The following is a 23,513-nucleotide window of genomic DNA, read 5'->3' as shown; positions in this document are numbered from 1 at the left end:
TCGGGTTTGCTCTTGGGAGCTTTTGTTCCCTGCAAGCTTTCCATACAGCTTTGGAGGATGAGAGTGAAAATGGTGGCCTCCCAATCTCCGCCCTGGAGGAGCTGGGAACTTGGGGCCCCACCCCTCAGTGAGCCCCCAGAGAAAAGCAATCACTCCCATCTCCCCGGTCTCTGGCCGCACTCCATGCTCAGCCAGCCTGTGACCGAGCATTTCTATCTCTGGCACCTGACCCCGAGTGGAGTCTCAAAACCCAGCAGATTCTTGCAGTGTGCACCTGCGCTGCTCCTCCCGGGGAGGAAGGGGAGTCTCCCCAGATCTGCCGCTTGTTGGGTCCCAGCTGGAGGAGCGGTGGCCTGACTGTGCTGCGGATCACGGTTTATGGCAACCCTGAGATGAGAGCCTGCTCCTCAGATCTGTCTCTGCAGCCGGCTTCCCTGCTCCAATACCTGGGAGCTCTGCCACACTCAGGCACCCCCGGTCTTTCTGTGACCCCGAGGGTCCTGAGACCACACTGTCCCACGAGGGTTCCACCCCCCTCCCCCACTTATCCACTGGAGTGATGTCCCTCAATGGAGCTGACTTCTAAAAGTTCTGATTTTGTGCTCTGTGGCTCTATCACTTCCCAGTAGCGGCTCCCGTCCCCCTCCGTCTATCTTCCTGAATATCGCCTCGGATTCACTTCTCCGCATGTCCTACCTTTCAGAAAGTGGTCACTTTTCTCTCTTCATGTATGTTTTAAATCCTGGATCTTACTTTTCCTGTCAGGGAACCCAAGATTGATCAACATTTTCCCTTAGAAATACTTCTGGAAAAAAAGTATAAATTATGACCTTAAGTAGTTAACATGAAAATTTTGGAATAGGAAGTGAGGTTTATTCATAAATTTGTGCAAATTATTTTGTGCTGTGCATATTAACATTATTCTTTAAATGTTATCTTTACACATATACATTTCTTTCTATGAGCTTCCCCAAGTTTGTATGGATAACCACAAGTTAGTTTGGTTGTTAACCCATATTAACATCAAGGTCTGAGAGTAGCCAGGGGCTAACAGCCAAAACCTTGGTTCTGATCTGCTAACCAGCTATATGGGCTTAACTGAATTATTTGTCCTCTCTGGGTCTACATTTTACTCCTCTGCAAAGTGTAGATGAAACTTAACCTGTACAATTTCCTGGATTATTGGCAGAATTAAGTAAGATAAGAGATGTGGAAGTACTTAAAAGATTAGAAGTGCATGCAATTGTAAGGCCTTTCTGTAATATCACTGCAAATGCCCTTTGCTCATATTGAGCCTGAATGTTCTCCTTGTCCTCCTCAGGATGTGAAGGGAGGTCAGAAAAAAGTTAGAATCCTCATTGTTGCACACTTGCCAGTCTGCCTCCTCAAATTTGCACAGCTCTAATTGTACCTAATGAAAGAAAAGTAACATTTCTAGGTCCCAGTTGCAGGAAACATTTTAAATAGAACTGGCCTGGGGCATTTTTCTAAATAAAATCTAAATAATGCAAGATTGTTAGCAGGAACTGTGCCAGGGCTGGATTACACAACTAATAAAAATGAACCTGAGTCTTAGACTGTCAGGCAGCCTTGATCATACCAACCCCAGGTCAGTGATGGAGACAGTAGGACTCACACATGGCCTTGTCTTTGAGTTCCAGGGACCTTGGTCATCATCAAGGTCTTTATACTGGGGCTTGTTCATGGGTTAACAAGCAATTTGTTAGAAGCCTTTCACATGCTAGAGACCAGAGCAAGAATGAATTCATGCAGAGCCCAAGCCTAAGGTTTTTTGTGGGTGAGAGAGAAAACTGAAACATTTTCTCTTTCAGCCTATCAGCCATCCCCAGTTTGGGTTTCCTGCCCTCATCCCCATCCCAGGTTAATGAAGGTGCTGTTGGCATGGCCTGCATAGTTTATAATTTGGAGGGGTTGGGGAAGGAACACATAGAGTATCTTTTGTCTTTTGTCCCTGGAAAATTTACCTAGAGGCCTGGACTTTATTATAGAAGGCATTTGTCTAAGAAATTCCCAAAAGTCTTAGTGAAACTCTTGCTAACAATTTGACCTCCAAGGTTCTGGCCTTTGCCAAGTAGCTACTGCTCATATTAACTGGAAGTTTCTCCCTGCCTTAGCTGTTTTCTTTTGATTCACTTCTTTTTGTGTCTATGTCAGTGTATCTTTTTGATCCTTTCAAATTTTCATGGCCCTCTGGTACTAGGCCTGTTGCCCAACTGGCTTCTTTTAGACTCATTCCTATAAAGTAGCACCCTTAACCCAGTGGCATACCTTCACCCATTGCTGCCAATGTATTGTTTTTATTATACTGGTGATTGATTGTTATTATTATATCACATGTAAATTCTAATTATTATTTATTAGCAATATGTAACAACTAATCCTAACAGTAATAACGATTCTAACTACAATTTATCAAATACCTACTATGTGCTAGATGCTCTACTATATGTTTTATATATTATTTGGCTTAATAGTTACAACAGACTGGAGAGGTCAGTTATTGTAATCATTCCAACTGAAAATGGTAAACATATATTTGCTCATGGCTGTATAATGAAAGGAATTCCTGTCTCCAACCTCCAATGGAATTACCATAAAGGACTTCTTTTTTTTTTTTTTTTAAAGATTTTATCTATTTATTTTTTAGAGAGCGAGCAAGAGAGAAACAGCATGAGAGGGGAGAGGGCCAGAGGGAGAAGCAGGCTCCCCGCAGAGCCGGGAGCCCGATGTGGGACTCGATCCCAGGACCCTGGGATCATGACCCGAGCCGAAGGCAGACGCTTAACCATCTGAGCCACCCAAGGCGCCCCACCATAAAGGACTTCTTATCCTCATTTTTCAGCTGAGGAAACTGAGACTGAATGATGTTACATGACTTTTCCAAGGACACAGAACTAGTTGAACCCAGTGGATCTTAGTTCAAAGCTGGTGCTTTGTTAAGAAACCACTCTATTATGTTGGCCCCTTACTTAGAATATATGTTTTCTCCCTAGGGCTAAATACATTTGGGATAGTAAGCTTCTTTCAGGGCACTGGACATTCTATCTGCTTTTATTGTTGAGACTGCTGGTCAACAGCTCTCTTTCCCTGGGGGCACACCATAATAATGGGAAGGTATTTAACAAGTAATTCTCTTTCATCCAAAGGGATGAACACCATAGAGCAGATATGATCAAAGTCTGTAACATTAAGAACTGTTCAGAATACTTTGTAAACCCAAGAGGTGACTCTTTCTTCTGTGTTCAATACCTTTAAAAAAACTGACCATTTATCTTCCCTCCATTTCCTATACCTACCTTAGTCCTTCTTATCTCCTAGTTGTAACTAGTATATTCTTTATTTGCTAATATGCTGATGCACAAAACTTGGCTAAACCTTACCCTTATGGTACAAGAATACCTGCAAAATTATCCTGAGTCATATTTAAATAAGAAATGTGACATCTGACCAGCCATATACCTGAATCTGTAGAATGAGGAAGAGAGGTTATTATCATAAGGGGATTGATGCAAAAGTAAAGCAGAGAGAACATGTCTCATCAATCGACATACCTTTGATGCCCTCTCTTCTATTCAGCCAACATTTACTGAACATCTACTGTTTATTCATTTAGATCTCAGGGATAGAGTGATGAACAAAAGCAACAAATTCCATGCTTACATTTAACAAATAAATGATAGAAGTTCAGAGAGAAGAGCAAGTGTAAAAGTCCCTGGCTCAAATAGGTGTAGTATATTTAAGGAACAGAGGGAATGCCATTGTGCCTGTACACTAAAGTAAAGGACAGTGTTATGACAGGCCAGATCATGTAGGGCCTTAAAAGAAGCATGGACACATAGAAATGTTTAGCACCAAAGTAGTGAAGGTGGGGTCAAGAAGAGCCAAATTGCACCAAACATTACCTTCTTGCCTGAGACTATTTTTGTTTTGTTTTGTTTTTCTTTTATTCTGGTGGCTTTTAGCTTCATGGTTTTTAAAGGGGCTGTCAGACATCTAACAAGATAATTAAATGGTCTTACATTTGATCCCTAGTGGGCATAGCCTTGAGTTCTAGGAACCTACACTGAGGAACAGACAAAAGCAATAGCTCACAATCTTCATTGTGTAATGGGGTTGCAACTGAATATTAGAATGAGAGTACTTTGATAGTATCCTACTCAGATGACATAGGCATGGGCATAGTCAGAAATACTTGCCAGCAATTGATTTCACTAAAAATTTAAGTAGCAGTCATTTTGATTGACTCCGTTTGTAAACCCAATGGGCAGTGACCATTTGCACTTCTGTTTTTTGTATATCTGGCATATTGTGGAATTTCAATGAGTAAGTAGTATGAATATTGACAATTCTTTGAGGCCATCTTAAATTATTGGCTGGCATGCTAATCCCATCTGTCAGGATTGCTACCCCTTGGTTGTAAAAACACTTGGTTTTGAAGTGCCCTTGGCACTTGGTATTTGTAATAGCAGGTATCCCTTGATGTTTAGAACAGATACGATCCTGACATGTCCCACCAAGAGATTTACAGTTGACTTTCTGCTAAGTCTTACCAGGTGCTTCTGCTCTCTTCCTCACACTTTCCAGTTTTCTTTTGTGTGATTGATATGTTCTGCAGCCCAGTCAGTGTAGGGAAAAATCATGGGGCATACACAAGGAAATGGAAGCAGAATTGAATTCCATAAATACCCTTACATCATGAGTTAGCCAATTAATGCCCAACTTCTAAAGTAGCCTTATGGTAAAATTCATGTTGAAATTCCTTTATAATGCTAATGTTGGTGGATACAATTAATCTAGACCAACCACATTATACTAGGATTTGTTCTTTATAGGAATCCAGAATTTGATTCCTGACATATCTCAGTAAACACTTTAAAAAGCTATGTAAGTTAACAGGTATCTTCTGTATGTTGATCTGATTTGGGGTATGTATCTTGAAAAAGTAAACGTTGGCTTTGAAACCAATGACAAAATCAAACAACTCTTGGAATACCTGTGAAGGGACTGGCCATAGGGACAGGGCAGAAATAACTGTAGCTCTAAATACAGACTTTCTCATAAGTTTTCACTATCAGATCTTCAATGTGGCAATATTTACCAGTGGGGAAGAAGTTTGAATTGTCTTACAGTTTAGAAGATGGGTACAGCTGCTCTATGTAGCTACTTCATGGTCAGAGATGTCCTCATTACATTTTGTTTTATATCTTCCTGTCAGTTGAAATGGAAAACTGTTCTGTGTTGCTTTGATGTTGTTTCTGATTTCTAGGCAAGGTCCTATATGGAAAGGTAAATATTCTTGAAATATATAGAGTACAAAGTTTTAAACACCCAGTAAAGCCATTTTGCTATTTCTCTGTTTCTACAGAAACTCGACATATTGCATGAAGGTGTCAATGTCCTTGACTGTTGCAGAGAATGAATCAGGCCTGTGCTACAATAGCAGGATACGCTATTTAGAAAAATCTGAAGTCACTAAAAGAAAGGAAATCTCCTGCCCAGACATGGATGATTTTAAAAAGTCCGATCAGGAGCCTGATGTTGTGTGGTACAAGGTAACAGCATGGTGTCAATTATTATTATTATTATTATTTTTAACCTTAAGTCAATAGCTGGCTTGGGGATAGAAAAAGGGAGATATTTTATTTCTAGTTTCTGGTATCAGATATTTCATTGAGAAAAATGAACAGATCCACAGTTAAATAACTCAGAGGTATGACTTCTATATAGTACTGGTTTTAGTGGACTTCCATCAGCAGGTGTCACAAGCAACCCCATCTTCTCCAACTGCTAAAAATAAGTAAAAATTCCCTCCACTCAAACTTATGAGAGCAAGTGGGAAGAAGAGTAAAGATTTACATAACACATGAAAGAACATATTTGAGGGACATAGAAATATTATTTACTGTTAGGAGCAAAGGCCCATTATTACAAGTACACATAATACTCCCAACAAGGGAGAAAGGTATAAATTACCACTCCTAGGCCTACAATGGCAATAAGAAAGAGCAGTGTCACTGGAACCTGGCAATAGTGGAGTGGGCCTGACAAGAGCTGTGGCCTTAAAAGAACATATGAACTGTGGCAGATAAACAGGGATTGAGCAGGATAAATACCCTAACCCCTCTTAACTCCCGACTTCTGGTTTTCTGCTAGCACCCGTGGAAAATTAAGCAAAAGTCAGAGGGCAAAATCAGGAGATAGATTCAATAGTCTTCAGATTCCCTGGGCATAAAGTAGGTCAGACAGAGCAGAGATTGGATCTAGGGGAAGAAGCAGAGAAGTAACCACACAACCTTCTAGCTGTGACATTCTGGCTGCTAGCCTGGGGCCCCGTGGTTCTATAAGATAACTGTATTCTGCCAACTCTGAGTCCTGGTAGTTGACACCTGGTACAGGTTTATATGTTATAGCCAGAGGTAACCAAGGGGGTTTTCTGCACAGGTGTTGTGTACATTGTTGGACTCAAACACACATAAAAGAAGGAACAGGTTGTTTCTATAGGATATAACAGATTCTTAGTTTCCAGGGAGGACTAAACCCTAACTCCTACAGCTGTCACATGTTTTTGCATTTGGAAGCCTCTCCATCTTCATACCTATGGGAACTCACCAGTGGACATCAAAAGCATGTCCTGACCTGGGATCTCAGTCTCTATGTGAATTGTCCTTCCTTTTTTTTTCTTAATAAAGATAATCTGACTGATAAAAAGGAACATATGATGATCATTATTCATAAATATAGAACATCTATAATTTAGTGGGGCCCTCCATGCCTTCTCAGTATTTATTAAGCACTCACTATATGCCATTCACTGAGCTAAGCTTGGTCTCTACATTATCTCAATTTAAGTCTCAATGCAACTCTTTGTGGGGGTGCTGTTATCCTTATTTAATAGAAAAAAAAAAAACAACTAAGGCTCAGAGGGATGCAGAAACTTGTACAAAGCTACTCAGCTAACAAAGCCTGGTTGTGTATTCAAGGCAGTGTTTGCTATTCCAGAGTCCATTTTCTTAATCACTACCCTTTCCTGCAGTGATCCTAGAGCTAAACCCAGCTATGGTCACACACACTTCTCTAAGATGCAACACTGGTGCAGAGAAGCCTGTGAAATGATAGAGTAAGAATGTTTTATTTTAATTTTATATTTGGAAAAGGAAAATTGATCAGCTCCAGAGTTAGCAGCTAGGAGTAAAATCCTTGTCATCAGCCTTTTCCTTTTCTTATATATTCTACTGTCTCATCTTCTTACTTTTCTACTAAATTCTTTCTTCTTTCTTCACATCTGTAGACATCACTATCATCATTGTATAACAAAGCAATTTCTTCCTTGGGAAATGCTAAGCATCATTCTTAGAAATGGACCAAAGATGGTGAAGCAAATGGCTTTTCTAGCTCTGCTTGTACAGTAACTTTTAAGATTTCTATAACATTTTACAATTGACAAATATTAATCACAATGATAACTAACATTTGTTGAGTGCTCACTATATGCCAGGCTCTGTTTTAAGTGCTTTAGATAGATTAACTAGGTCTCTAGAACTACTGTATTAGGTAGGTATTATTATTATCCCCATTTTCCAGAAGTGACTGGAGACTCAGATAAGTTAAGTGACTTAACAAAAGTCACACAGCAGTTTATGACTTGCATTTTGGCTACTGGGCCCATTCTTTTTTTTTTTTTTAAAGATTTTTTTTTAATTTATTTATTTGAGAGAGAGAGAATGAGAGAGAGCGAGTACATGAGAGGGGGGAGGGTCAGAGGGAGAAGCAGACTCCCTGCCGAGCAGGGAGCCCGACGCGGGACTCGATCCCGGGACTCCAGGATCATGACCTGAGCCGAAGGCAGTCGCTTAACCAACTGAGCCACCCAGGCGCCCTGGGCCCATTCTTTTAGTCACTGTACTATACTAATGGATCAGAATAAAAAACTAAACTCCAAAGTTAAAGAATTCCTAAAGCTCCCAAATGTGTTGTTAACCCTGCTTCTCACAGTTTCAAAGTATATCCTTGAAAAAAATGTATTGATGTAATGGGAAAATGTTTCCTTTTCCAATCAATAGTTTAATAATCTTCCCTGCTTGCTTTATAGTCTCTGTGTGCCCTACCAGGCTGAGCATAAAGTGATTTTGCTCCAGCTACCACAATGTAAAGACATTTGTCCAGACTTCATTCTGGTGTACATCCAAATTTAGAAATGTACAATGTATTATCTCCAGTATTTTAACAGTAAAACGTATGTGTGTTGCATGATCAATTTCCAAGTCATCTTTTTAAATATATGTAATCTTTAAACTTGCTTCTTTTATATCCATTTCTGCTTTTTTCTTACTCTCTAATAAATTTGTGTCATTCTCACATTCTATTATGTGTTTCTAAGCCATCTGAAATATGCTAGGGTAGGCCTTTGAGGACTGTCCTTCTGTGCCTGCATGTAATCACAGCTGGATAGGAAGGTAGAGGCGGATCAGGTGGCACTGGGGCATGTACATAAAGATGACTGAGTAAGTTGTTGTTGTTGTTCTTGGAATGTAAGAGATATGTGTAAGGGGGTTGTATCTCCTCTATCTGAACTCTATCAGTTAGCAAAAGGAAGTGAGGAGAGGGCCTCTACTTTCAGCACTTCATCTTAATGCTGTATGACTGGGGCTTAGACAGTAGAACAGCATACACAATAATGTTAGTGTTTTTAGAAACATTTTTGAAAAGAGATTCTTTTCTTTATTGAACTAAGAAGAACAATGCTAGAACAGTCTCGTGTTGTGATGAGCACTGGGTGTTATACGCAACTAATGAGCATGACAAACTGTCGTGTTGTGATGAGCACTGGGTGTTATACGCAACTAGTGAATCGTTGAACACTACATCAAAAACTCATGATGTACTATATGCTGGCTAATTGACCATAACAAAAACACTTGTCATAAGAGCATAGAGGCCCTTTATCCCATTTCTAAACAAAAGAATCCCCTAACTTTAATAAGACATCACACCTGTCAGAATGGCTAAAATCAAAAACTTAAGAAACAAGTGTTGGCAAGGATGTGGAGAAAAAGGAACCCTCCTGCACTGTTTGTGGGAATGAAACTTGTGCAGCCACTCTGGAAAACAATATGGAGGTTGCTCAAAAAGTTAAAAATAGATCTACTCTGTGATCCAGGAATCGCATTGCTGGGTACTTACCCAAAAAATACAAAAACACTAATTCAAAGGGATTCATGCACCCCTGTTTATTGCAGCATTATTTACAATAGCCAAGATATGGACGCTGCCCGTGCCCACTGATAAATGAATGGATAAAGAAGTGGTACACACACACACACACACACACACACACACACACACACACACTGCAATATTATTCAGCCATAAAAAAAGAATTAAATCTTGCCATTTACAACAACATGGATGGAGCTAGAGAGTACTATGCTAAGTGAAATAAATCCATCAGAGGAAGAGAAATACTGTATGATTTCAGTCATATGTGGAATTTAAGAAACAAAACAAAGGAGCAAAGGGAAAAAAGAGAGAAGCAAACCAAGAAACAGACTCTTAACTATAGGGAGCAAACTGATGGTTACCAGAGGGGAGGTGAGTGGGGGGATGAGTCAAATAGGTGATGGGGATTAAGGAGTGCACTTGTCCTGATGAGCATTGGGTGATGTATGGAAGTGTTGAATCACTATATTGTACATCTGAAACTAATATAACACTGTATGTTAACTATACTGGAATTAAAATTAAAAACTTAATAAAAATAAGACATCAGCAATAAAAATACAAATACACACCTAGAGGTAAAACACTTCTCTGATTAGTTACTTCAGTTGATAAAAGGGTTGATGTTAATGAGTGAAGCCTACCCATGTGAATCTTCCTTTTTCTTGCCACAGCCATCTGAATTTCAGATATTTGCCATGGATTATAAATGGGATGGGTTGTGACATTATGGGTGGTTTAGTGCAAATTCATTCATTTGTACAACTGTTCATTTATTCAACACATATTTATTGGGTGCCTACCATGTGCTAGGCACCATGCTAGGAACTGGGGATAGTGAAGAGACCAAAATACATTTCCCTGTTCTCATGGAGGGAATTAGATAGGTTAACAGCTTCTCCTCAACACTTTGGGAAGGAGCTACATCAATTAAAACATTTTAAAAAATAGCTCCTACTTGAAATCAACAGCATTTGTATTGAGTAAAAGGCAGTAGACATTACCTCCGTTTTTAGCCGTAGATAGATACGAACATCTTTGCAAAGGAAAGTATTATAACTAAATAAGATCAGTTAATATTTCCACAGTATACAATCGTTGATAGTAATCTTTCACAAATCCTTTCATATTATATAGCACACCTAGAAAACGATAATATGGCACTGTGAGGTAATTGTATGAAAACTGCTCTGAGGTTTGGGCTGCTCTAGGTCTCATGTGACTGATTTAGGACTGAAGCATAGATCACTTATGTATACACAAGTAATTCTCTAGCACCCCAGGGTGCTATGGTTCACTGGCTTGAAAGCTCTAGTCTACTTTTCTATAAAATGCAACATTTAATTTTTTTTATCTAAAGATAGCTGAGTAGGTCAAGCCTGGTTGTCCATGGAATGCAAGGGATGTGTGGAAGGGGGCTCTCTCTCCTTTCTCTGAACTCCATCAATTAGCAAAAGGAGGTGAGGCCACTTATTGGCAGCTGTTACCATCATCTTTTTACAGACAAGGAAACTGAAATAGTTACAGAGGGTCACTTGGCTAACACGTGGCTGATTAGAGGTTCAAATCCTGAACTTCTGACTTCTAATACATGTTCTTCTCATAATACCAGTGATTCGGATTACTCTGCTAAATGCACCTCTTATGTACTTTATACACTCACATCACTAATACAAAAAGAATGCTCTCAAAATTGTTATTTCAGAAACAGTTCCTGAAATCCTTCTGAAGGACTCTTTAATGACTCTAAATGTCCAGAGGGACTTAAGTGGACCAGAAAGAGATTTTTCTCAAGATCAAACCGGAACTAAGTAGAAGAAATTATAATATCATTGGGACCTTAGACCACATCTAGCACAACTTATTTCTCATATATGAAGAAATTGAAATGCAAAGAAGTCAAGTGATTTGCTTAAGTCTAATGGAACCCATTTATCCTTTCCTTTTTGACATTTTACTAAGTTTTATAAAAAGCTTGGAGTCTATCCAAAAGAAATGAATGTGCATATCTATGTATATATTTAAAAATGTACATTTTGACAAATCAGTGTAGAGGTGTATGAAGTCAGTTACACCCTGCTCTTCCACTCTATTTTAACCATCTAAGGTAATTAGTGTTTCCCGTTTATCATTCCACACTTTCCTCTATGCCAACATACTCTTTCTATATATATTATTTATTTACACACACACACATTCACACACACACACACAAACACACACACACACACACCTCCCTGTCCCTCATTTTATAAAAATGGAAACATCGCATATATATCACTTTTCAGCTTTCCCCGTCACACACAAATGTATCATGAACATCATTCCCTGTTGGTAATATAAATCTAAATCATTTTTAATAGCTGTATCATAGTTCCTAGGATGCAAATGAACTTCTTTTATTAAACCACTCTCCTGATGGATATTCAAGCTTTTTTTTCTAGGTTTTTTTTTTCTAATTTCAGTGTTACAGTAAATATCCTTGAAAATATATCCTTATATCCTTGACATACAAGATAGGAATACTCTCTGTCATTACTATTGTTTAACGTTTTGGAGGTTCTAGCTGATGCAATAAGAAAATTAAATGAAATATGTTATATAAGACATGCGCACGTGCGCACACACACATGGATTAGAAAAGACAAAATAACCTTATTTTTCAGATTATATAATTGTATACCAAGAAACCCCAAGAGACTCAACAACAACAAAAAATAGAACTAATGAGATAATTTGATAAGGTAGCTTGATAAAAATATACAAACATAATAAAATAAAATTTAAAAAAATACAAAATATTCAATAACTTTTGTTTTTGCTAGTAATAATCAGACATGTAAAAGGGAAGAAATGAAATTATTCCATTTACAATAATGACAAACTATGAAACACTTTGGAATAAAATAATGAAGACGGGAGGAGACCTGTATAAAAATATAATTTTATTGAAGGACATAAAATGGTCTAAATTAATGGAATGACAGGATGTATTTCTGTGTGGTATTATCTCATAGAGTAAATGGTCAGTTCTTTCCGATGTATAAATAATTCATTTTGTTAGAATATAATTTTTTTGGAATTAGACAATATGATAAACATTATAAAGTTTATATGAATGAATGAATGTACCATAATTGACAAGAAAATATTGGGTAAAAACATTCATGAAAAGGGACTTATTTTGGGGCGCCTGGGTGGCTCAGTTGGTTAAGCGACTGCCTTCGGCTCAGGTCATGATCCTGGAGTCCCGGGATCGAGTCCCACATCCGGCTCCCTGCTCAGTGGGGGGTCTGCTTCCCCCTCTGCCCTCTTCCCTCTCGTGCTCTCTGTCTCTCATTCTCTCTCAAATAAATAAATAAAATCTTAAAAAAAAAAAAAGAAAAGGGACTTATTTTACCTGATACTAATATTACTACAAAACAACAGCAATTAAAATAGTAAGTTTAGGAAAAGATAAATAGATCAGTTGAATAGAATAAACCATCCAGAAACAGATTAAAAATATGTAGTTTTGAGAACTTAGCATATGATAACATTTCATTTGAATGGGTATGGAGGGAGATAAATGGCTTATTAAAAATTCTGTGCACATAATTGACTTTCCACTTAGAAAAAATAATTAGATCTCTGACTCATACCATGTTTAAGAAAAATTCCAGATGAATTATAAGGAGGTAATTTCATCCACTAAAATAATATTTTAAGAAAGGCCATTTCTAAATGCTGTCACTCATTACAGTGAGTTAAGCTTCCAAAGTTAAGAGCTTTACATTGATTTATCTTGCAATACATTCTAACAATTTTCATAAAGGGAGAAAAAAGTCACTGGAGACCTTATAATACTCCAGCCCAAATGACCAATACTTTCCTGCTAAAATGTACTTTGGCAAAATGCTTAGGGATTTTGAATCCCTTTGGTAATGTAGTGGTATTACTATGTACCTTCTTTTGTAACCGTAAAATTGCATTTCATCCTTAAATTTTTAATCTCATAACTAGAATTTTCAAAGATATTTTTATCCAAAAGGGATGAGCTGTGAAACCCATGAAGGCTTCAGTTTGGTGTGCCTTAAAACCAGTGAGTTACACAAGATTTAAGTCCCATTTATCCTTATTTTTATTCCTAGATACAACATTAGAAGTCAGAAAGGGGTTCTTTACTATTTGTAAGTTACAAAGAAGATGAGTTAATGTAAGAGAAATGGGTATTTGAGATACATAAGTTGCAGTGGTCTTTGAATCTGGGGACCTGGATTCTGGTCACCATTCCACCATTAATGCAGATAAGTAATTGTATGTCACTGGACCTCTATTTCCCTACATATAAAATAGATGTAATAATGTCTGCCATATATCCCAGACATATTTTAAAAATTTAATGACTAAAGTCCTTAATTGATATTTCCTGCTACTACAGAAAGGGAAATGTTACAAGGGAAGCTAAAAAAACTAGTTACCTAAGACATCTCAGACTCTAGTTGGGAATTTAAGATTTTTTTTTAAAGTTATGTTATTCTGTATAATCTACAAACATAAAACTTACCCTTTTTACCTGTATAATTTGATGTGTTTTGGCAAATGTATACACCAAAATTGAGATATAGAATGTTTCCATCACTTCAAGTTCCTTCATGTCCCTTTATAGTCAATTCCCTCTTCTTAGCCCCAGTCCTTGGTAAAAACTCATCTGGTTTCTGTTCCTACAGTTTTGCGGAATGTTATATAAATGGAATAGTATGATATGTAGCCTTCTGTGCCTGTCTCCTTTCACTTAGCATAATGCATTTGAGATATGTCTGTGTTGTTGTATATATCAATAGTTTCTTTCTTTCACTGTTGAGTAGTAGTCCAATATTCCACTGTAGAAATGTACCACTGTTATGGCATTTATTGCTTTGGTCTTTTTGTTGTTTTTTTAAAATTTAAATTCAATTAGCCAACATATAGCACATTATTAATTTTTGATGTAATGTTTAATGATTCATTAGTTGCGTGCGTGTAACACCCAGTGCTCATCACATCATGTGCTCTTCTTAATACCCCTCACTCAGTAACACTATCCCCCCACCCACCTCCCTATCTGCAACCCTCAGTTGTTTTTTTAAAGATTTTATTTATTTATGTGTAAGAGAGAGAGAGAGAGGAGAGAGAGAGAACACGAGTGGGGGAGAGGCAGAGGGAGAGGGAGGGGCAGACTCCCCGCTGAGCAGGAAGCCCGACGTAGGGCTCCATCCCAGGACCCCAGGATCATGACCTGAGCTGAAGACAGATGCTTAACTGACTGAGCCAACCAGGAATCCCTGCCATTTATTGTTGATGACCATTTGGGATGCTGCTGGTTTTTGGCGATTAGGAATAAAGGTCTTATAAGTTGAGTTTTGACTATACAATTTCTTGATTTATCAAAATAATATGTTTTTGTCAATTTTTATAATCTTATTTTGATGTGTATGCTTTTCTCAAACTTAACAGGAGTTTGCTGTTGATCTTTCCTAAATTGTTGGAAGAATCCAGGCTTTGCAGGGACTTCCTGTATAACCTCAATTATGTTCAAAGGATAAAAACAGATCAAAGCAAATTAAAGCCTCTTTTTTTTATTATTATATTATGTTAATCACCATACATTACATCATTAGTTTTTGATGTAGTGTTCCATGATTCATTGTTTGCGTGTAACACCCAGTGCTCCATGCAGAACGTGCCCTCTTTAATACCCATCACCAGGCTAACCCATCCCCCCAGCCCCCTCCCCTCTAGAACCCTCAGTTTGTTTCTCAGAGTCCATAGTCTCTCACGGTTCGTCTCCCCCTCCGATTTCCCCCCCTTCCTTCTTTTGACATGTATCATATGATCTCACTGATATGAAGAATTCTTAATCTCAGGAAACAAACTGAGGGTTGCTGGAGTGGTGGGGGGTGGGAGGGATGGGATGGCTGGGTGATAGACATTGGGGAGGGTATGTGCTACGGTGAGCGCTGTGAATTGTGTAAGACTGTTGAATCACAGACCTGTGCCTCTGAAACAAATAATACATTATGTGTTTAAAAAAAAAAAAGAAGAAGAAATTAAAGCCTCTTAAGCAATGTCTCTTTCTACAGTCTGACTATCTTTTATACATCCACTAGAATGATCTTTCAGAAATGCACATCTGATTGTAGGATGCCACTATTTAAAGCACTCCAATGATTCCATAGAACCATTTAGTTAATAGTTCCTTTTTCTTGGGTGTTTACAGAGCCTGACACTGTGTCAAGGCATGTTCATTTATTGCCTAATTTAATTTATAGAACAGTATTACAGGTTATATAGTGAATTAGGTTATACAGTGGCAGAGCTGGGATTTGAACCCTGACAATGTGTAGGCTTTTTAGATTTGGTCTCAGCCTACTCACTGCTATTCCCAACAATAAAACTATTCAGAGTTTTTTTGTTTACTTCATGTTATTTCACATCTGAGTACTTCACATGTTGTTCTCTCTGTTCATGTCTTACCTGCCTAACTTTTATATATTGTTTAAAATTCAGCCCAGATGCTAATAGTAGCCTACATGTACCCCAGACCTCTTTGTTCATGCCAGATCTGCTGTAATCTTGGATGATCCAGCATTAGAATTACTTCAGATATTTCTTCCAATCCTTTCTCCTTTTCTTCTCTTTTTGGTATTCTTATTACACTTATGTTATACTTCTTGTATTTCTTCCACAGTTCTTAGATATTCTTTTTCTAAATTCTTTTTCTATTTGCTTGTCAGTTTGGGAAGTTTTTATTGACATACCTTCAAACTCACTGATTTTTTTCCTTGGCCATGCCCAGTTTACTGAAGTGCCTATCAAAGGCCTTCTTTATTTCTGTTACAGTGTTTTTGTTTGTAGTAGTTCCTCTTTTATTTTCTTTAAGGAGTTTCCATCTCTCTTCTCTTCTTACATATTGTCCACCATTACCATTAGGTCTATTAACATATTAATTATACTTATTTTAAATTCCCTGACTGATAATTCCAAATTTTCTGCCATAACTGAGTCTGGTTGTGATGCTTGTTCTCTCTCTTCAAATGGTGGCTTTTGTTTTGTTTTGTTTATCTCTTAATACACCATGTAAATTTTTATTGAAAGCCAGACGTAATGTACTAGGTAAAAGGAACTGAAGTAATAGGCCTTTAATTTGAGGTTTTTACATTTATCTGGCTAAGAGTTAGGTTGTGTTACTGCTTGCTATGGCCGTAGGTATTAGAGGCTAAAATTCCCTCTGGTGTCCTAGTTTTTCACTCTCCTGTTATCTTTGGGTTTCCCTAGAGATTTCCTAAAATGAGGTCTGAATTGTGCAGTTATTTTAGCTGTAATATCCTATTGTTATCCAGGAGCCCTATTGATGTGTTGTTAAGGTGTAGGGTAAGGGAAAGCAATCTGTAATCTTATGATGAGATTTCAGTTTTTAGTGAGCCTTGTCCCTGGGCTGTGACCATCACAAGTGCTTCTCAGCTTCTCTCCCACCTCCATTAGATGAGACAGGGAGGATAGAGGGAGCTGGTGCTGGCTGCTTTTCTTCTTCCACTTCAAAAGCTAGAGGGGCTACAATTGGATATTTCCCTTTTCCCATATCCTTTGAGGGCAGGCTGTTGTTAAGAAGAATAGGGCTCTTTGGGTATATTTCAAAATGGTTACTTTTTCCTTCCTTTGCCAGAAGCATAAGGGGATTTTTCTCCAGTTTCCATGCTGAAAACCTGGTGGGGCTCCTGGAGGTAAACATTATAAAAGTGTGCTCTCTACGTGACTGGGCCCCCAGGGGTTTTTATATATGAAGCTAGTTCATAGTCTTCAGAAATTAGTAAATTATCCTTTAAGTGTTCCTACTAGTTGCTGGCTCCTATGTCTGCTTCAGCTCCCAGTAAGTTGTGATTCTCTGTACTCATGTGGCTCTCTAGTTTCTGGGGTAGTAGTTTTCACCTTTGCATGTTGAATCAGAAACTGGAAGTCAACCCTTGCATTAGAATTATAACTTTGGGGGGTACCTGGGTGGCTCAGTTGGTTAAGCGTCTGGCTCTTGGTTTTGGCTTAGGTCATGATCTTGGGGTCATGGGATCAGGCCCTGTGCTAGGCTCTGTGCTCAGCACAGAGTCTGCTTGAGATTTTCTCCCTCTCCCTTCCTGTCCCTCTGTCCCTCCCCCTGCTCTCAATACATGTGCGTGTACTCTCTAATATAAATAAATAAATAAATGAAATCTTAAAAAAATGAGTTATAACTTTGGATTGTGTTTTGGATTGTCTCCAGACCCCTGTAGAAATGTGAATCACATTAATTCCTGACAGTCATTAACATGTCATAATAGATGTGTATGTAATCTGAAAGCAGAGTAATGAGAATGATAATAATAATAGAATAGTAGTTAATATTTATTGTTTTTAGCATGTGATGTTCTATATTACAGAACACTTATATACATTACCTCATTTAATCCTTATAATCGCCCATATTGGTAAATATTATTATCACCACTTTTTTATTTTTTATTTTTTTAAAGATTTTATTTATTTATTTGACAGAGAAAGACACAGCGAGAGAGGGAACACAAGCAGGGGGAGTGGGAGAGGGAGAAGCAGACTCCCTGCCGAGCAGGGAGCCCGATGCGGGACTCGATCCAGGGACTCCAGGATCATGACCTGAGCCGAAGGCAGTCGCTCAACCAACTGAGCCACCCAGGCGCCCTATCACCACTTTTTTAATAGGTGAAAAAACTGAGGCTTAGATCAATTAAGGGGCATGCTTAGGAACATACCACTCGGGATTCCAACCCAAGTATTTGAGTCTGGAACTTATACTTCAACCACTGTGGGGTACCATCTTTGACATTAGGACTGTGAAGAGAGAAAGTTAGAGAAATAGAGCTAGAGAGGGAAAAGACTTTCTGAAGTTTGTTATCCTGTGAATTTGGAATAGAGGTAAGGATGAAAAGGGCCAACTTGATACTTAATTTACAATTGTGCTCCTATGTCTTCCATCTTTAAATTAAAGGAAGTTCAGGTCCCCTACAGATTGTTAGGCAGATGCCTACATGCTCTATGAAATAGTCCAGTCTCCAGAGGAAAGGAGAGAAATTGGGTCTGAGTGCATGAGTATTAGGTATTTGAGCAAAAGTACCTTGAGGACCAGAGATTACATGATTGGCTATGGTTGTACAACTACTTTGTGTCTGAACTTCAGAATCAGAATAAATATTTAAATAAATCTTCCTGGTGTTCTTGCCATGAGAAATGAGTCCTATGCTCTGAAAAACACTGAAATAACCATGACCAACAAATCAAACTGATTCAAAAATACCTGTTTGTATAATGATGATATCTCAGAAATGTACTGTGAATATAGTGGTGAATATTTCAGGGTGGAAATTCCAACATCCAACGTGGCTAGCAACAGGTTACTTCAAGAAACTTGGTCAACAGATGTTTCTATTGAACATCCTGGGCTTCCAACCTAGTAAATACTAGCAAGTGACACCTGCCACTCAGGAAGGCTGGCATGGAGGGAAGGAAGCTGGGTTTTAAGGATTGACATTATTTTGATTGAACAAGGAGGTTGTACAACAAACTGCTCTATGAGGGATCAGCTAGGCTATGAACTGGAGCTGTTTGTTGAACTTAGGTACCTCCAGCAAGACCGGCCCTCAGCAAAACCTTCAAGTTGATGAAGTTTATTTTAATGGTCCTAAAGTACCAATATTAGGGCCTGCTCATATTTGAGGATTTGATGGCTTTTCCTTGCCTCAGATAAACAACCATCTTGAGACTTGATTTACATGTTTCAAATTTCTTTGCCTAACAAGCCATCAAAATTAAATTAAATGGATATGGAGCAATGAGGTATGGCAATGATGCCTGTTCACTAGGAAAGAGGTCATAGGAAGATTGGGGACATAAAAGAAGCAGTGACAGTAGTAGGCCTAGCAGCCAGCAGTTTAAGGGAGAGATGCTGCAAATAGTGGAGTAAAAAGGCTGGAAGTCTTCTGAGGTTCGATATAGGTACACAGATATGTGAAGGGATAGCCAATGAGGTAATTTGGTAAAGGATGGGCTGGTTGGGGCAGGATGGTCATCTTTAATCCTCTTCTGAAAAAAATATAGTTTCTCTACCCACCTGCTAGGATTAGTGTTGGAGTGGCCTCTTAAGAGTTCTACATTTTCGATGGGTTAAAGTATTATGTTCCTGGGGACGATTAACCAATTAGGGAAGATTTGGTTTCATCTGATTAGTACATTAGCACCAGTTTTCACCAAAGAGAGCTAGGGGTTTGGAGGAGACATAATCCAAGATTGTGAAAGTTTAGGGTGGAAAACATTCTCTGTGCTGGGTGACCAACAAGAGTGTAATGAATAAACTGCAAGCCTCTGGGCTCTGGCTGCTCACATGGTAGTATATGTTATCCTCATATGCAGAGTAAGAAACTGATACCTAAAGAACTTAAACAAATTTGCCCAAGATCACAGAACTTGGGTGAACCCCAGATTTTGACCTACAGCTGTCTTGCTGTGACTGCAGTTTACCCTTTCATCTATACTACATTGTCTCCAGAAGGGTGGAGATGACCTGACAATAACATTTTCCTATGCCGCAGTTTAAAAAACCCCACAAAACTCTATTAGGTACAAATAATCTTTTATAAGGCTAGATGGTAACTTGGAAAGCACTTGGGACTATCTCAATCTAGCCCAAAGAATGTGTAAAGATTCCAGGCTGTTCTTCATCAGTGGTTATTTTCTAACTCCTATATACTCTTTAGATTTTACTTCCTGGGGAAAAAGAAATCAAAGCAGTGTGCAGGGAAAAATGAAAATGGTTAGAGCTAATTGCAGATAGACTTTCCCCAAAAATGACATTAGAAAACAAAGTCATTTGTCTTTAAATACAATGAGTGTGTGGGCTCATTTTCCCACCCCCACCACTGCTATGTGAAAGTGAAGCAGCTCAGTTTTCATTTTCCTTTCCTCTCAAAATGCCCAGAGGGACCATATTTTTGTTTAATAACCTTCAGAATGATTCTTTAGAAATCTGAGGCTATCGGAGTTCGAAGAAATGCGAAAATAATTGTGGATTATTATTGTATGACGATAGTGGCAGCTGGACTATTTTTTTTTTCTTTTTGTTCAGACTTTCTTCTTCATTTTCCCAGAAACCTTATATCCCAAGGTTTAACTCAGAAGCAAATCTCATATAGGTGATAAACCTTGCCAGACATGGTATGTAATATAATTTTAGACAGACCCTTAACTGTTCTTTGGAAAGACCCTAGGGAGTGAAACAGCCTTATATCTAGATGCCCTAGATTGTATTACTTTTATTTACTCTCTGACAATGTGTGTGGGTAGTTGTATTGGACATAAAGCAAGCATATCTCTTAAATATTATACCTGTGAACTTAAGTGCCAGTTTTTGTGTTTTGTTGTCAAAACTGCTATCATAAAAGAAAAAAATCTGTTACAGTAAGAAACTACTAAATGGGTACTTGTTCTTTCAAATCATTTTACACACACATACACACACACACGTGTGCATACATGTACACAAGTATGCAGAGCTGGGGATTGAAAGTCAACACTGATTCTACCTTTAGGTGAATGTTTAGGATGTATGTGTGGAGGGCAGGAGTGGGGGTGAAGAGGAGGAGGGGTAGAAGCGATGTTGTATATACCATAGTGGGAAAAGAGAAAAGTTCTCAACAATTATTTACATCATTGGCCTCACAATCATTTATTCATTGCCTTAACTGACAGATTCAGAATTTAGATGATAAAATATTTTTGCCTTGATTATTCAGCACCCCCTCACAGCTGTCTCCTATACCTCCTCTTGATGTTTGTACAGCTTTTAGCCACCGCTTTGGTTGAACATTTGAGATGAGTGGTAGACAAACTGGAACCATATCTAAAAAGTAGTCTGAGAAAATTCCCAAAAGGCAAAGCCACCTGGCTGAATATTCTTACATACTTGGTTATTGCTATGTCCTTGTCACTCTCTGGAAAAGGGTTAAACATTCCTTTCTAGAGAAGTACAATCTTAGTAGCAAGACTCCCTCACATTCCCATCAGGAGTGTAGAAAAATTGTCTTCCAAACCCAAATCGTATTCTCTGGTCATATATCACTTATCTCAGAAAATGAGTGAATAATTTCTCCATTTCATTACTAGAACAAAATATGTGCTTATTTTACCTAGCTATGTTTTTAGAGAACTGCTTAAGCCTAATTTTCTTGACCCCTTGCTCTCACCCCTGCCCACCCAAATGGATCTCTTGCCTATGGGGAGGGAGACTCTGGAATATTAGCATTCATTTTTAACTATAAGAAGTAATTAATAAAATTATTTTAGACTACATTGCCAATGTAAAAGCCAAGCTGAATCTGTCAGTTAAGGCAATGAATAAATGATTGTGAGGCCAATGAAAATGAGTTTTTAATAATGCCTAAGACTCCCTTGTAGTATACTTTGTTGTTAAATGAACACTGTTCTCTTAGGACTCTTAGGAAATATCCCTGTCAAATAGAAAACAACAACAACAACAACAACAACAACAACAACAGGGCTTTATAATGATATTTAGCAACTTTTAAAGTTTTGCTATATCCCTTTTGCATTTTGGGGAGTTTGTATGCTTTTCCATTTTTGCAGAATATTTCTAAAGACTTTCTGCGCTTGGGATCAGGCTTTTAAGGTAGCTCTTGGGCTGATAGTTGTGATATTTAAATTAGGTACATTAAGATGCATTTGTGATTTTTTCTGGTCATTGACTTAACTCTAGTTATATATTTTGAAAACTAAAGAGAAGAGCACAAAAAAGTGAAAGTACTAACTTGCCAGTACTGACTTGATGAGAATTTTAATTTTTTGCTTACTTGAAAATATTTTCTCTGTAGGAATGCAAGCCCAAAATGTGGAGAAGTATAATAATACAGAAAGGAAATGCTCTTCTAATCCAAGAAGTTCAAGAAGAAGATGGAGGAAATTACACTTGTGAACTTAAATATGAAGGAAAACTTGTAAGACGAACAACTGAATTGAAAGTTACAGGTAAGAATTGGTTCTACCAAATTATGGCAAATGAAATTTTAAGTATAACATGTTATGGGAAGAAAGAGTTTCCAAAACAAAGAGTGAACTTGCAGTGACTTTAGAATTGGCTGCAAATCAGATGGTTGGAAAGCTCACTATTAATAAGTTGTACTGATAAACTATATGTGGAATATGGACAGTTGATTTAGGGCACATGGGCCCAATTGCTGCATATCTGTTTTCTGCCTTTATGAAGGGTTCTTAGCTCTTCAAGATATCATTGGCTCTTACTAAGCATCTCAGAAAAGATATACTGGAACCACTTTAGAATGTTGACTTAACCCATATGTAGAATCTCCTTGTAGGTAATGCCTGCCTTAGAATGAGATTCTAGTGGGCTTTTGGAATGACATCCTCTTGGACTGCATCCAGAATATCATTTATAAAAAATTGCACATAAATGACTGATGTTATTGTGTGCTTCTAGTGATTCTTAAATGCAACAAATCCAAACAAATAGTGTGTATGTGTGTACTTTAAATCTGAAGTACAAGTAAAATATAAACTAGTAATTCTACTCATAGCAAATGAAAGAGAGAAACTCAGGATATTCTTATCTGGTGGAGAATGTTAGAAAGTAGTTTTCAGAGACATATGACAGAACCTAATACCATAAAAGTTATCCCTGATGATGGGTGTGATGGACCCTAAGAAACTTCATGACAAAAGTCTACTTGTTATTGTTCCTGAGCAAACCTTGCCTAATTTTTTCCTTCTTATATATGTTTTAGATGTATGTGGGGTGTTTGTGTGTGTGTGTGTGTTTAAGTGTTCACACACACATTTGTATTGTGGATAAAATCTGAGCCATAGTAAAATTCGACATTATCCAGACAATTGTAATTATAATTGCATTAATTAACTTATGACTGATGCTTTTGGGCATTACCTGTTTAACTATGTAATGTTGACATCAACTAGTTGGTTAATTATAACATATTCTCACTAACTAGGAATACAGATTTCCTTCTATGTTATTTTTGCATATGTTTAGCTGACCTTTTTGGGGTAGTGTTAAAATCAGTCTATTAATAATGACACTTGCTGAGTAAGTTCATTGGTGTAACACGTATTTAATTAAGTTTTTGATCCCTAAAAGCCAGCAGTTTGTCTTTTTCAAAATTCTGAAGAGGAATAAAAAATATTTTATTAGAGGGGTACCTGGGTGGCACAGT

General features: G+C 37.9%; 1 protein-coding gene across 1 annotated transcript in view; it reads left to right on the top strand.

Moving 5' to 3' along the window:
* Window positions 1-22,955, top strand: part of LOC145717803 (X-linked interleukin-1 receptor accessory protein-like 2) — a 515,575-nt gene extending 492,620 nt beyond the window's left edge. Inside the window, exons 3-4 of the mRNA XM_081808481.1 lie at window positions 5,387-5,573; window positions 22,143-22,955. Of these exons, the coding sequence (XP_081664607.1) occupies window positions 5,387-5,573; window positions 22,143-22,394 (439 nt within the window). The 3' untranslated portion in view covers window positions 22,395-22,955. The remainder of the gene's footprint in view (window positions 1-5,386; window positions 5,574-22,142) is intronic.
* The last annotated feature ends 558 nt before the right edge of the window (window positions 22,956-23,513 follow it).

This window comes from Leptonychotes weddellii, chromosome X (assembly GCF_054177405.1).
Source record: "Leptonychotes weddellii isolate Sample4059 chromosome X, ASM5417740v2, whole genome shotgun sequence".
NCBI lineage: Eukaryota > Metazoa > Chordata > Mammalia > Carnivora > Phocidae > Leptonychotes > Leptonychotes weddellii.
The sequence above is the reverse complement of the archived record's forward strand: the minus strand, read 5'-3'. Positions and strand labels throughout refer to the sequence as shown.